Source organism: Oreochromis niloticus, linkage group LG18 (assembly GCF_001858045.2).
Source record: "Oreochromis niloticus isolate F11D_XX linkage group LG18, O_niloticus_UMD_NMBU, whole genome shotgun sequence".
Taxonomy (NCBI): domain Eukaryota; kingdom Metazoa; phylum Chordata; class Actinopteri; order Cichliformes; family Cichlidae; genus Oreochromis; species Oreochromis niloticus.
In genome coordinates this window covers 3952803-3967244 of record NC_031982.2, presented here as the reverse complement: position 1 = coordinate 3967244, position 14442 = coordinate 3952803, and the positions used below count along the sequence as shown (strand labels likewise).

The following is a 14442-nucleotide window of genomic DNA, read 5'->3' as shown; positions in this document are numbered from 1 at the left end:
GCGGTAGGCATGGCAGCGGAGGCTCCGAGGGCTAACAGCTGATCCCTGCTGTAAACAATGGGAGGTCGGACCTCCACACGCTCTCCGGACAAAGACGCCGTAAAAAATTTAATAAAGAACACCATTGTCCATAGAATTCTGAGCTCCATCGTGGGGGACAGCAGTCCACAATAGAAAAACAAAAACAATAAACACAAAACAACAGAGAAACATATATTAAAGAGAAAAAAGGACTCGGTCAGGTCTGAGCTGCTGATACTGGCTGCCAGCTCGGAGCGGCGCCGGAAGTCCATACTCCAATGAATGCATCAGAGAGCAACTTAGGGTAAATATCTTGCCCAAGGATATTTGGCATGCAGACTAGGGAGAGCCAGGGATCGAACCACCAACCTTCCAATCAGTAGCTGCAGTCTGCAGTGATCAGTATCCATCAAAAGTGGTTCAGGAAAAAAAACAGTGGTGAATCAGCGAAAGGGTCAAGGATCACTGATGCACTGGGGGGGAGGAGGCTGATCCGATCCAACAGACAAACTACTGAAGCTCAAAATGCAGAAAAATTGCTCATTCTGATTGAAAGATGTCAGAATACACAGTGCATCGCAGTTTATTGTGTATGTCGTTGCATACCTGCAGACCAGTCATGGTGCTTATGCTGACTCTGCTGCCCTCAGGTGAATGTATGGCTATTCACCCTATGCAGCGAGCTTAACATAAGAGGAGATGGTTCCAGGAACTACAGGACACATCGCTTTGTCTTTGTGTCTTTAACTGAAGACCGTTTTTTCCTCTTTTAATTTGTAAGACTGTGAACATACAGTAAAATAATATGTAAGCATCAGTATCGACATATTTTGCAACCAAAAACAGAAGTTAGCAACATAGCTTTTCTTATGCTTTACATTCACCATAAACGTCTTGATGCATTCTCAATCATCCAGGAAAGTAAATCTCCAAAAGTTGAATCTGTTCATCTGGACGTAGCGTTTTGTGGGAGAAACGTTTCGTCACTCATCCAAGTGACTTCTTCAGTCTCAGCTGACTGCAGGTTTCCCCAAACCTTATAAACAGTACATTTGCATAATGACTGAAACCAGCCCACTGAGGGAACAATGGGCTGTGAGGTCAGTTCCTTAATCATAATTATGCAAATTCCCATGACCACTGATCAACAATCACTGACCAAAACCCACTGATCAAAGAACACTGATCAATGGCCATGAGTACCATTCACAGAGAGTTGGGGAATGGCTGCAATCACAGCATTGTAAGATGGCGAAAGATGTACCCTTAGGCCCCCTCCTCGATTCAGAGATGGTCTTTCCCTTTTCACGTAAATGGCCTCCTTGACTCCGCGCTCAAACCAGCGTTCTTCCCTGTCCAGGATGTGTACATCCTCATCGTTGAAAGAGTGTCCACTGGCCTGTAGGTGTAAATAAACTGCAGAGTCCTGGCCTGATGAGGTTGCTCTTCTGTGTTGTGCCATCCGCTTCGCTAGAGGTTGTTTGGTTTCCCCGATGTATAAATCCTGGCAATCCTCCTGGCACTTAACAGCGTACACTATGTTACTCTGTTTGTGTCGGGGGACCCGATCCTTGGGGTGGACCAGTTTTTGGCGCAGCGTATTTTGGGGTTTAAAAGCCACAGAGACCCGGTGTTTAGAAAAAATCAAGAAGGCCCTGAGTAAATGTGGTTATCCCAGCTGGACTTTTGTCAAAGCTGGGAAGGCACCTAAAGAAAGCTCCAGCCGATCCAGGAGAGAAGGACAACCGCTGCCCAGGCGAATACCTGTAGTGATCCCGTATGTGTCAGGAGTATCGGAACAGTTGAGACGCATTTTTTCTAAACACCGGGTCTCTGTGGCTTTTAAACCCCAAAATACGCTGCGCCAAAAACTGGTCCACCCCAAGGATCGGGTCCCCCGACACAAACAGAGTAACATAGTGCACGCTGTTAAGTGCCAGGAGGATTGCCAGGATTTATACATCGGGGAAACCAAACAACCTCTAGCGAAGCGGATGGCACAACACAGAAGAGCAACCTCATCAGGCCAGGACTCTGCAGTTTATTTACACCTACAGGCCAGTGGACACTCTTTCAACGATGAGGATGTACACATCCTGGACAGGGAAGAACGCTGGTTTGAGCGCGGAGTCAAGGAGGCCATTTACGTGAAAAGGGAAAGACCATCTCTGAATCGAGGAGGGGGCCTAAGGGTACATCTTTCGCCATCTTACAATGCTGTGATTGCAGCCATTCCCCAACTCTCTGTGAATGGTACTCATGGCCATTGATCAGTGTTCTTTGATCAGTGGGTTTTGGTCAGTGATTGTTGATCAATGGTCATGGGAATTTGCATAATTATGATTAAGGAACTGACCTCACAGCCCATTGTTCCTTCAGTGGGCTGGTTTCAGTCATTATGCAAATGTACTGTTTATAAGGTTTGGGGAAACCTGCAGTCAGCTGAGACTGAAGAAGTCACTTGGATGAGTGACGAAACGTTTCTCCCACAAAACGCTACGTCCAGATGAACAGATTCAACTTTTGGAGATTCACCATAAACATCTTTCATTATACGTTCAAATACCCTTTTAAGTAACAGGAAAGTAACAAATCTTACAGAAAATAAAGCTACACATTGATTACTTACAGATTATGGCTCAACAAACTCCCCAACGATGTAAACTGGACTTAAAGTTGTGCAGCTTGTTTTCTGCTCCATGCATTTTCTCACACTGCCTGCGTGAACTTTGCCTGCTGCTTACAACACATCACCAAAGGGGGCAGTGTAGTGCACACAAAATAACTAAAGAAGAAGCCACAAACTCAAGGGGTAATTCTGCCCACTAGTGGGAAAACTGAGAAACGCACCAGCCAAAGAAACCCAATAAAGTAACAACAGAGGGGCAGAATACTGACCAATACAACCAGAACAATGGGGCCCGTGAGCATCAAAACTAGACCACAAAGCAATGGAAAAAGGTCGCCTGGTCTGATGATTATGTCCTTTTTCACATCATGTGGCTAGCCGACTTAATGTCTATTGTAGTAGGGGAAGAAGGCAAGCTGGAGGAAGCAGTGTAATGCGCACTGGCACAAAGAAAAATGGTTCAGAAATGGATTGAGGAGTACGATAACGAGTTTGAAGTGTTGTCATGGCATTGTTCAAGAATCTGTGGGACATGCTGGACAAACAAGTCCAATCCATGAAGGCCCCACCTTGCAACGACTTAAAGGATCTGTTGGGAACATCTTGGTGCAGATACCACAGCACACATTCAGGGGTCTAGAGGACTCCATGCCACGGTGGGACAGGACTGTTTTGACAGAAAAAGGTGGGACCAACACATTATTGGTAGGGATGGGTACCGATATCCGGTGCCATTATGGCACCGATTCTGACATAAACAGTAGTAACCAGACCGAAAAGCAGTGCACATTTCGGTGCTTTATTTCGGTGCTTTTTTTTTTTCCTGAGATGTCATACACTTTGGATTCTAGCCAATCATTTTACCTTTCCAAGCATAGTAGGCGGGCCCAGGTTCGTACGTTCTTTTAGAGCAGAGCTACGGATTAAAAATGCCCAAGGTGAAGTGGTCAAAAGTCTGGCTGTACTTCACAGCAAAATATGCAAACTCAGCAGCCTGGGCTGGACGGTGCTTATCATTTTGCAGAAAAAAAGAGACTGCTAAAAATAAAAACATAAGAGGTTTTTGGACAAAGTTTGTGTTCTCCATTCTTTAAGCACCCCTTCGAGAACCGTTTAAGCACCGGCACCGTTTCAAAAGTACCAATTTGGCACCGGTATTGGATAAAACCTAAACGATACCCATCCCTAATTATTGGGCAGATGGTCATAGTGTTATGCCCGATTGATGTATATCATCAAGTAATGTGAGGCCTCTAAGAACAAAGAAGAGAGAGGAGTTGTGCAGAAGGGTGGAAGATATAGCTGACTATAGCTACAGTTTAGAGCAACAGGAAATGGAGTTTTTCAGAACCTTCATTTCCTTCACTTATACATAATTAATAAAGGAAATTTCTAGAGTCTGGTGAAACTGGACACACCTTAGATAATGCAGTTGTGTGATACTCCTGGTCTACCCCAGGTGGTTGCAGGGGCAGTTTATTTGTGCTAAGAAAACAGGGAGGATAGTCTTTTTATAGACTCAGCACACCAAAACAAATCAATAGTCCAGACACTTTAGCCGTGGTATTGTTACACATACTTCCTGCTATGAGGCTTTAAGGTCACTGGATAATACAAGGTTACAGGGAGAGTAAATTCCACTTTTTTGGCGATTGCTTACAGAATCCATCAGGATTAAAGCATAATGAATCTGTTTGGAAACATAATAAATACAATGCTTCCTTCCTACATAGCGCAACAGTATTTCTTTTTAAAAAAGTACAGCAAACTGGCACCATTACGCACAAAATTCTTATTTTATTAAGTATCGACTGACTCAAAGCCATTTATAATCAAGCCTATAAACATTATATGATCAGTTCATAACACAATGCAGTAAAAATGTGGGTAAATGCTCCTTTGAAGACTGGAACAATCTTCTGTTATAATTTTATAATGCCAAAGGAAACATTACACAACAGTTTCTTGTCTCTGTTCTTGTTCTTCTCAGGTCTGTTACACAGGGAGTTAAGTACAAGTACACAATCCAGGTGGAAGCTGATGGTCAGCTCAGTGATGCTTCGCCACCGCTTCTCTACACACATGGACAGTCTTACTGTGGAGATGGCCTCATACAGGGGTATATTGCACATTAACATGCTGATAACAATTTGACTAATTACACAGGGCATTGATAATGATGGTCCTCCCTCTGTAGGACAGAAGAATGTGATGACAGTAATCTGTTGGATGGCGATGGCTGCTCTAAGAGATGTGGCAAGGAGATGGGCTTTAAATGCAATGGTGAGTGCCATTCACTGTCTCTGCTGTTTCTCGAGTTTACACACAGTTTGGAATTGGAAGCCTGTCAAACTGTTTGGGTTTTTTTTTACATCACCAGACATAACACCCACCAACTCTGTCTTACATGCAAAACACGAATACTATATGAACTTTTAGTGTGAAGGAGTGATCACTAAGTGGCCAGAAATCTCACATTTGTGCAAGCAGCAGTATTAAGAGACAGAGAAAAATTCAAGCCAATCAAATTTAATTTACAAGACATAAAAGCTTCTGGCTTGAATGAATTCCACAAACCATTAATGTAACATCACAGCAACATAAGCGAAAACAGATGAGCTGAGGGGTGAAAAGTAGTCACAAGTCTTTTGCAGAAAAGTATTTTGACATGAGGCTGGCAAAGAAACATCCAGAAAACACTTTTCAGCAGTAAAGTACATGGTTTAGTCTGAAAACATGTGTCAGGCATGTTTCTCTGGTAATTTAGTGTTGGCCTTTATAAAACATAGGCCTTGGAATATTGATAAATGAAGTTTATTGATTTTTATCATAGATCATGCTTTGGTTTTGAATTGCAAAAATCAGCTTACAATAACACTTGTGTTTTGGACATAGAGTCCATTTTTCATTTTGTTTGATATCCTTCAGCTAAAATAAGTCATACATTTTTTTGTTATCAAGTCACATCTGGAGCAGCGAGCCAGCTCCCTTCAGTCAGAGATCATAAACACAGTCAAAGGCTTTATTCTGGTATTTGTTGTACAGTTAGGTGATTGAAGGGCCACCTTGTAGCTCTGACTGCCCGAAGCGAATCAAGTGCAAGCAAGAGCACAATCTGATATCGTCGTGTTGGTGTTGTTCCCAGATCATCATACTAAATGTTGTTCCAGGATCAACATTGCAAGTGACCAGTCAGAATGTTGTGACGTCATACTTTTGCGACTTCGGGAAAAACTGCTGTAAAACAAAAAACTGTACTTAAGCTGTGAGAAACCGCCTCTGTCCACCGATCAACGGACCCTAACCCTAACCCTTTAATAAACGGTAAGCACAATTGATATTGTCCTTGCAACACTGGAATTTCATAAATGCACGAATGGCTTGGCGCACAAAAGAATAACGTCACAACAATGTGATTGGTCACTTGCAATGTTGAACCTGGAACAACATTTTGATGATGATCTGGGAACAACACCAACACGACGATATCAGATCATCCCAAGCAAGAGGGGTGATGAGGTTCATTACTTCTAGTTTTTATACCCAATAAGAAGGCTCGAATTAGGTAAGAGCTGCTGTGGTTATGTTTTTTGGGGGGAGGGGTTAAGCTTTGGTGAGATTTATATACTATACTATTTATATATTGTACTATATACAATAAACAACTGAAGATTTGTAGTAAGATGAGAAACCTTAACAAAAAGTCATTTGTGGCTCAGTGGCTTGTGCAGTTGCCATAAAGCAGCTTTGTCCAAGATTTAGTCACAGACAAAAAAGATTCACCTGTTAATCCTCTTTAACTTTGAAAATGTGGCCTTGGTGTTCTGTTAAATGTCCTTTAAATACTCTGATCTGTTTCCAAGTGAACAAAAATTAAAAATGACTAGTTTCCTTTCTTACAAGCAGTCTTCCTCAGTCTAGGACTAGGCTGCGAAACAGGCCGACTATGTTTCTATGACTAAAACCTTTTTTCTTAGGATTATAGAGCAATAGTCCTGATCCAAAAGCCATTGTTTGCACCAAAGCTTTTAAAAACGGTGATTTTTATATCAATCTGGCATCTAGTTTATAAAATAGGCCTAATCCAATTTTAGTCTGTGGACTTTCAGTCCATGTCTGGGAATTTAGTTCATTCATCAATAACCATAGACCAGGTGGTTAAAAAACAGTAAAAAGTACCAAAATTATAGTAAAGCTAAACAAAGAAGCCGCAGAGAGCGCCCCCATCATTTACAATTCCGTCGCAAGACAACAATACTTTGTGTCCGCACCTCACCCAATCTGAAGCATCCAGACAGGCCACAAAACAACACAACATGGAAGGGGTTTTACCCAAAACACTCCATTGTAAGCACAAAGTTGAGAACATTGCCTCTGTCATTGTATGTTTTTCTCCTTTGAAGTTAAGTAAACACATTCATAAAGTGCAACATGGAAGAGCTGAGCCAATCAGAGGGCACAAAGAAGGTGAACGCCATGCACGATTTCATTATGTCACGTCACGGGCTTGTCAACAAGTCGCTGCTTCTCATAGAAATACTGGCTGGATGAGAGCGCGCATTACTGTCAATAATAAATGAATCAGCTGCACTGTTGTGGTATGCGGTGTTCCTCCACAGCCTCAGAGTTCATACTCTGTGTAACTGACTGTTTGCTCGACACTCCTCAGCTGATAAAAGAAATATTCCATATGAAGGTGTGATAGGTCAGCTGAGATGAGACAGTTTGACCATTGCTTTCATTTCAGGCCGTGTATTGTTTCTTCTGGCAGCTGGATGGTAGTTATTCAAGTGTTTAAGCTTGTTACAGGGTTAGAATTTCCATCATCCAGTCAATTTATTTGTCAGGGGGAAACGGCCCCCTCCCCCGGCCCCCCACCCCACCAGGGCTTGCTATGCCGTGACTGAAGTTATTACATCTCTTGTTTTACAATAAAAGACATCATGACTAGGAAGGAAAACCATTTGGCAAAAACAGGTTTTTACAAATTGCAACACTTAAAACCAATTATTCAGTTGTACTTCTTAGTCATAGACAGAATATTTGTTTGGGTTTTCTTGCCACATTTGCTTGACCCAGTTAACTCCCACTATGCCGCATCTGTGTCTCTGTTCTGTTTGCGCCAACTACTTTTAAGTCCATCCTGTCACAGATTGGTTGTGGACAAGCTGGATTTTTTTTTTTAATGGCTTTAAAAAGGACTGTTTTCATTTTCCTTTTTTTTATTGAGGTTACAGATTTTTAATTGTTTCTTTTAAATGCCTGATTAAATAAAGGTTGCACAGTATGGTTGCAGCATGCAGGCCTAAATGAAAAACAGATGGCCTTAATAGTGACATCAAAGGTTGTCAATCAGTTCCTTTTTTGTCAAGCCTGATAAATACAACATTTGGAATTAAAATGACTTAATCATTTTCCACAGGTGTAGCCACAACAGGGGTGGGGTGAATGTTGAGTTCATTTAGTCTAATATTGCCAAAGAGGACAATATGGCTTTGAATTGTCTAGGCTTTAATTTGCTTTTTTATCAGAACCATGTTTCCATTGATTAATTGAAGCCAATTGTGCATCATTGTCTTTCTGTCTGTGTGACCTCTGCAGCTGTCCACATGTTCATGAGGCCAAATGTCTGAAGTGTGTAACGTCTACCGCCCTTTTTATGAATACCTGCTGCATTATATGCTTTCCACTTTTCCTGTGAGACACTGCTGTAGCTTGTTATATTCACTTCTCCACTCTACATATGCTTGTGGTCCATTATACTACAAGAGGAATCATTTACACGTAGTTAGGTTAAAACTCTTCTACACTTTGCCTTTAAAACACTGCAGGACCCTTTTGGCTAAGGAGCACAGTCCTTTCATCTTTGGAGAATATAAGTATAATGACTATCTGGTTTTTAACACATATCGCTATTGTTGCCTTGTAAGACTTTACTTCTATTTCTTATTTGGCAATGCCCTTTTGTACCCACAGCATGCATGAACCTTGTGGTTTTCCTCTTTTCTTCTATGGACAGTTAGTTCCATGAGTATCTACCCAGTATAACTACTACCCCTCCTCTGTACTTGTCTAAACCATCTTAGCTTCGCCTTTTTCTCTTTGTCTCCAAATCACTCAACCTGAGCTGTCCTTCTAATATACTAATTTCTTATCCTCGTGGTCACTCCAAAAAATATATAAAAGTATCTTCAACTCCACTTTGAAATTGTACATTACAGAACGTCTCACTACCAACTTGTAAATCTTCCCTCTTAATCTACTTTTGTCACAGATCACTCATCCACTCCACCTTGCCTTCACTCTTTCTTCACTTTTCTTGTGTACTATCCGTTTCTCTGAATCGTTGACCCAGGGTATTTAAACTCATCCACCTTCACTACCTCTTCTCCTTGCAGCTTCAGTGTCACACCTGTCTCCCTCTCAATTACACCAATCTATTCTATCTCTCTACTACTAATTTTTATTCTTTTCAAAATAAACCTGGATGGTTGATCACAACAACATGGTCCACCTGCAAAAGCTCATATCTCTCCTAAAACAGTTCACTCATGTGTCAAAACTACATTTCTTGCTAATCTGAATAGTCAGTGCCCCCAAAATGCATCGTCCCTTTGGCATTGTGTAAGTACTGCCATACAAAATGTTTAGATGTTTTGTCACTATGGCAGGGGACCAACAATATACAACAGAAAAGAGTAGCCTCCAAGGTTTGACATCACAGATTGCACTCACACTACCAAGGAAATTATAACCATTTTATATTCACACGCAAAGAAAGTTTCATACATATGTAAAAGAAAATGTACATTACAGTAGTAAATTGTATGAACACAAAATCAAAAAACAAGGACTTATTCAGTGGTCGCTGTACTCATTCTCCCGCTCTTGTCCACTGTCGTCACCCTCCTGATTATTTACACGCTGTTGTCCGTCTGGCCACAGATTCTCATCCACATCACAGCGGATACTTTCTCTTGCGATGCAACGAGGGCAAAAACGGCGTGCATGCCGCAACCATCCCCTGCATTGATCTCCTGTAATGTCGTCACACGCTGCGTCCATAGCATGGAGCAGGGACGGCTGATCCTGAGCATGATGCTCATATACTCTCCACCTCCAAGCAGAGAAAAACTCCTCTATCGGATTGAGGAAAGGAGAGTAAGGTGGTAGGAACCCCATGACCATCCTTGGATGCGTTGCAAACCAGCCCCTAATGAGTGGGCTATGGTGGAAATTGACATTGTCCCACACAATTACATAAATGGGTAGGTGAGGCCCTATGAGACCTCTCACATGTTCAGGGATAAAATCGGTATGAAGGCGATCCAAGAAGATGAGGAGCTTGTGTGTGTTGTATGGGCCAAGACTGGGGATGTGAGTGGCCACACCATTTTCAGAAATGGTAGCACACATAGTTATATTGCCCCCTCGCTGACCTGGGACATCCACTGTGGCCCGGTGGCCAATAATATTACGGCCACGTCTTCGGCCCTTGGCCAGGTTGAAGCCAGCTTCATCCACGAACACCAGGATGTGAGGGGTCTCATGTCCTTCCAATGCCATTATTCTCTAAAATAGAGTAAAGAACATAAAATCAGTCATACAGAAGAGTCATATACTACAGTTAGACAATTACATGTTCTCCCCCACAGGTTCAATATACTACAGGCCACTACTCCAGTGGTTCTAAACCAGTGATAGGCCTATGAGGAAGTACTGCAGGGGTATTTGATAGAAAGGGGAGTGGGAAATACTGATGACTCACTGAGATGTTACAGTAAAACCTAAAGTATTAGATAGATTTGATTGGGAGACAACAAAATAAGGATTATAATGAGAATTGTATCATACAGTAAACTGCAGTTTTCTGTTGAAATTGTTGAAGTCAGATGCAGCAAATACTGATTCTGAAATCAGGTAAAGGAGGTATTGAAACCAAATAATGCTGGGCTTACACTGTGCGATTTTTGGCCCATTTTGAGCCGATTTTTGAGTCGTGCGACCGTTTTGGTGATCGGCCAGATTTTGACCTTCATTGTGCGTCGTGCATTGTGTAGTATACGTGGGGTAACGAGAAGCGATTAACACCTCACGACCAGCTCCTGATGGTCAATCACTTGGTCGTTTGAAATCCTCCCGACCGTCGTGAGGGTGTCACCGCAGCCGCTCACACTGCGCACGCGCAAACACATAAATGTCGGTGTGTGATCTGGACACAAGCGATGGAGGCACTTGTAGAACTTTGGAAAGCTCATCTGAGTCTTTTCGATGTGGCTCACAAAATTATCACGACCACAACAACCGTGAAAATAGTTGGATTTACATTGCTGCTCAATCACAGCTGCCTGATCAATGTTTTTCATTAGCAATTTAGCAAAGTTGATGGTGGTGGTGTGAGTCTGTGTGAGTGAAAGAGAGAGGGAGAGCGAGCGACAGATTTTCTGTTATAACCTTCATTTTTATGGACGCACAGTGTGAGCACTTAGGTCGCATCAGAGCATCGGGCCGTATAGTGTGAGACCCTGCATCGTGACCTACGGACTTATAACCCCTGCGAGTCAATCGTACAGTTTGAGCAGGAGCTGAATCGCGCAACTGAAAAAAATCGCACAGTGTATGCCCAGCTTAAGTGAACTACTGCTTACTGTGATTACAGGTAAGGTTATAATGAGAGACAACCAGTAACTGACTTACATTTACATACTGGTAGCGCAGCTCCTTCACTCTGTCAGAGTTCCTCTCAAATGGTACCCTGTAGATTTGTTCATTGTCATCTGATGCTTCTTCCAAACCTGGTCTATTGTGGAGATGCTTATTGTGTTTATATTCTGGAATATATGATTGTCCTGAAGGATGGCATCACAGATCTGTCTCAATGTGATGGCATTATTTGCCATCACCATGTTACAAATCTCTCTTTCCTGTTGTTCATTGAGCAGTTTTCCTCTGCCACCCACGCGAGGTTGTCGTCCAATCCTACACATACAGGGAGTGCAGAATTATTAGGCAAATGAGTATTTTGTCCACATCATCCTCTTCATACATGTTGTCTTACTCCAAGCTGTATAGGCTCGAAAGCCTACTACCAATTAAGCATATTAGGTGATGTGCATCTCTGTAATGAGAAGGGGTGTGGTCTAATGACATCAACACCCTATATCAGGTGTGCATAATTTTTAGGCAACTTCCTTTCCTTTGGCAAAATGGGTCAAAAGAAGGACTTGACAGGCTCAGAAAAGTCAAAAATAGTGAGATATCTTGCAGAGGGATGCAGCAGTCTTAAAATTGCAAAGCTTCTGAAGCGTGATCATCGAACAATCAAGCGTTTCATTCAAAATAGTCAACAGGGTCGCAAGAAGCGTGTGGAAAAACCAAGGCGCAAAATAACTGCCCATGAACTGAGAAAAGTCAAGCGTGCAGCTGCCAAGATGCCACTTGCCACCAGTTTGGCCATATTTCAGAGCTGCAACATCACTGGAGTGCCCAAAAGCACAAGGTGTGCAATACTCAGAGACATGGCCAAGGTAAGAAAGGCTGAAAGACGACCACCACTGAACAAGACACACAAGCTGAAACGTCAAGACTGGGCCAAGAAATATCTCAAGACTGATTTTTCTAAGGTTTTATGGACTGATGAAATGAGAGTGAGTCTTGATGGGCCAGATGGATGGGCCCGTGGCTGGATTGGTAAAGGGCAGAGAGCTCCAGTCCGACTCAGACGCCAGCAAGGTGGAGGTGGAGTACTGGTTTGGGCTGGTATCATCAAAGATGAGCTTGTGGGGCCTTTTTGGGTTGAGGATGGAGTCAAGCTCAACTCCCAGTCCTACTGCCAGTTTCTGGAAGACACCTTCTTCAAGCAGTGGTACAGGAAGAAGTCTGCATCCTTCAAGAAAAACATGATTTTCATGCAGGACAATGCTCCATCACACGCGTCCAAGTACTCCACAGCATGGCTGGCAAGAAAGGGTATAAAAGAAGAAAAACTAATGACATGGCCTCCTTGTTCACCTGATCTGAACCCCATTGAGAACCTGTGGTCCATCATCAAATGTGAGATTTACAAGGAGGGAAAACAGTACACCTCTCTGAACAGTGTCTGGGAGGCTGTGGTTGCTGCTGCACGCAATGTTGATGGTGAACAGATCAAAACACTGACAGAATCCATGGATGGCAGGCTTTTGAGTGTCCTTGCAAAGAAAGGTGGCTATATTGGTCGCTGATTTGTTTTTTTGTTTTTGAATGTCAGAAATGTATATTTGTGAATGTGGAGATGTTATATTGGTTTCACTGGTAAAAATAAATAATTGAAATGGGTATATATTTGTTTTTTGTTAAGTTGCCTAATAATTATGCACAGTAATAGTCACCTGCACACACAGATATCCCCCTAAAATAGCTAAAACTAAAAACAAACTAAAAACTACTTCCAAAAACATTCAGCTTTGATATTAATTAGTTTTTTGGGTTCATTGAGAACATGGTTGTTGTTCAATAATAAAATTATTCCTCAAAAATACAAGTTGCCTAATAATTCTGCACTCCCTGTAGAACAGAATACAGTAAGTTACCAGTGTAATTGTATTATTGTTTTACTCACAGTAACTTCACCACAATCCTAATGCAACATTGCACAGTGACTGGAATACTACTCTAAACTGTATGAATTATGTAATTCCATAGTTTACAGTAATTTGTTCAATATCTTTCTTGTCATATTTAGTATCACAACATTCCACTAGTCCTCTCCACCTGCTAGTATAGACCTACTACTGTAGGCAGATGCACACAAAATCTCTACAGTAAGTTATACATTTTTTGCCTCACGCACAGTGCCCTGTCCTATACAACATATAATTCCATCATAGATTACATAGAGTACATACCTGTTTTCCCTGCGAAAGGTTTGGATGATGGAGGAGACTGTAGAGCAAGGCACATTAGGCTGCACTCGACGACCTGCCTCTGCCATTGTGAGGCCATGGTTTATGACATGGTCTATAATTGTGGCCCTGGTCTTCGTGCACCTCGGCCTCTTCCCCCTATTCCTCCACTACGCATTCTCAGTCCTCCTCTTCTTCTTCTTCTTCTTCCTCCTCTTCCTTGAGGGAGAACTTCCCCTTGTCCATTTGCTTGGCCTTGTCTATCCATGTTCAGAGATCGGACTGGCTCTGGTCAAGCTCTATATATCTGTGTTTGGCAGCACATAGACATTCAGTCATCCACCCATTCACACACACACACACACACACACACTGGTGATGGCAAGCTACATTGTAGCCACAGCCACCCTGGGACGCACTGACAGAGGTGAGGCTGACACTGGCGCCACCGGGCCCTCTGACCAAGGGAAATAAAAGCTCTGCTGTTACTTTAATTCTTGGTGGAAAGTTTCATTTCCCTTATCTTATTGTCACTGATTAATTTTTATAGTTATTAAACGTTCAGTTCATGTGGAAAAAAAATCTAAATATAGCAAGAGAGACAATAAAATACAAAAAGGCAACATATTTTTGTCTGTATTTTTGTCTTGTCTGACACTGCTTTGACAGATTTGTGTAGTTCATGCCGTTACACTGCTGCTGCTGTGACTTGCTTATCCGCAGATACCAAGTCACATATTAGGTTTCTCCTCGTTAATATCACCAAATTACTTTAATCTTTAATAATTAATTGAAGTCAGAGTTCATTTCTCAGCATAATTTACAGTCTGTTGACAGTGCGGAGAGTCAGATATGGTTGAGCTGACGTGGCTATCATTAACAATGGCCAACGAAAATACAGAATAGATT

At 42.1% G+C, this 14442-nt stretch overlaps 2 protein-coding genes across 3 annotated transcripts in view; one reads left to right on the top strand and one right to left on the bottom strand.

Annotated features, from left to right (window-relative positions):
* Window positions 1-14442, top strand: part of pappa2 (pappalysin 2) — a 103302-nt gene that overhangs the window by 48479 nt on the left and 40381 nt on the right. Inside the window, exons 12-13 of the mRNA XM_005457971.4 lie at window positions 4641-4769; window positions 4848-4933. Coding sequence (XP_005458028.1) covers window positions 4641-4769; window positions 4848-4933 — 215 coding nt within the window. The remainder of the gene's footprint in view (window positions 1-4640; window positions 4770-4847; window positions 4934-14442) is intronic.
* Window positions 9329-13850, bottom strand: LOC109195668 (uncharacterized). Of its 2 annotated transcripts, none has more exons than XM_019348145.2 (3): window positions 13537-13850; window positions 11348-11629; window positions 9329-10437 (listed from the first exon to the last, which is right to left on the bottom strand). In XM_019348145.2, the coding sequence occupies exon 3, from the start codon at window positions 10214-10216 to the stop codon at window positions 9509-9511; it is 708 nt and encodes a 235-aa protein (XP_019203690.1). In that variant the 5' UTR covers window positions 10217-10437; window positions 11348-11629; window positions 13537-13850; the 3' UTR covers window positions 9329-9508. The 2 variants fall into 2 exon arrangements, with proteins under 2 accessions (XP_019203690.1, XP_019203691.1); XM_019348146.2 differs by having other exon boundaries at window positions 9329-10222.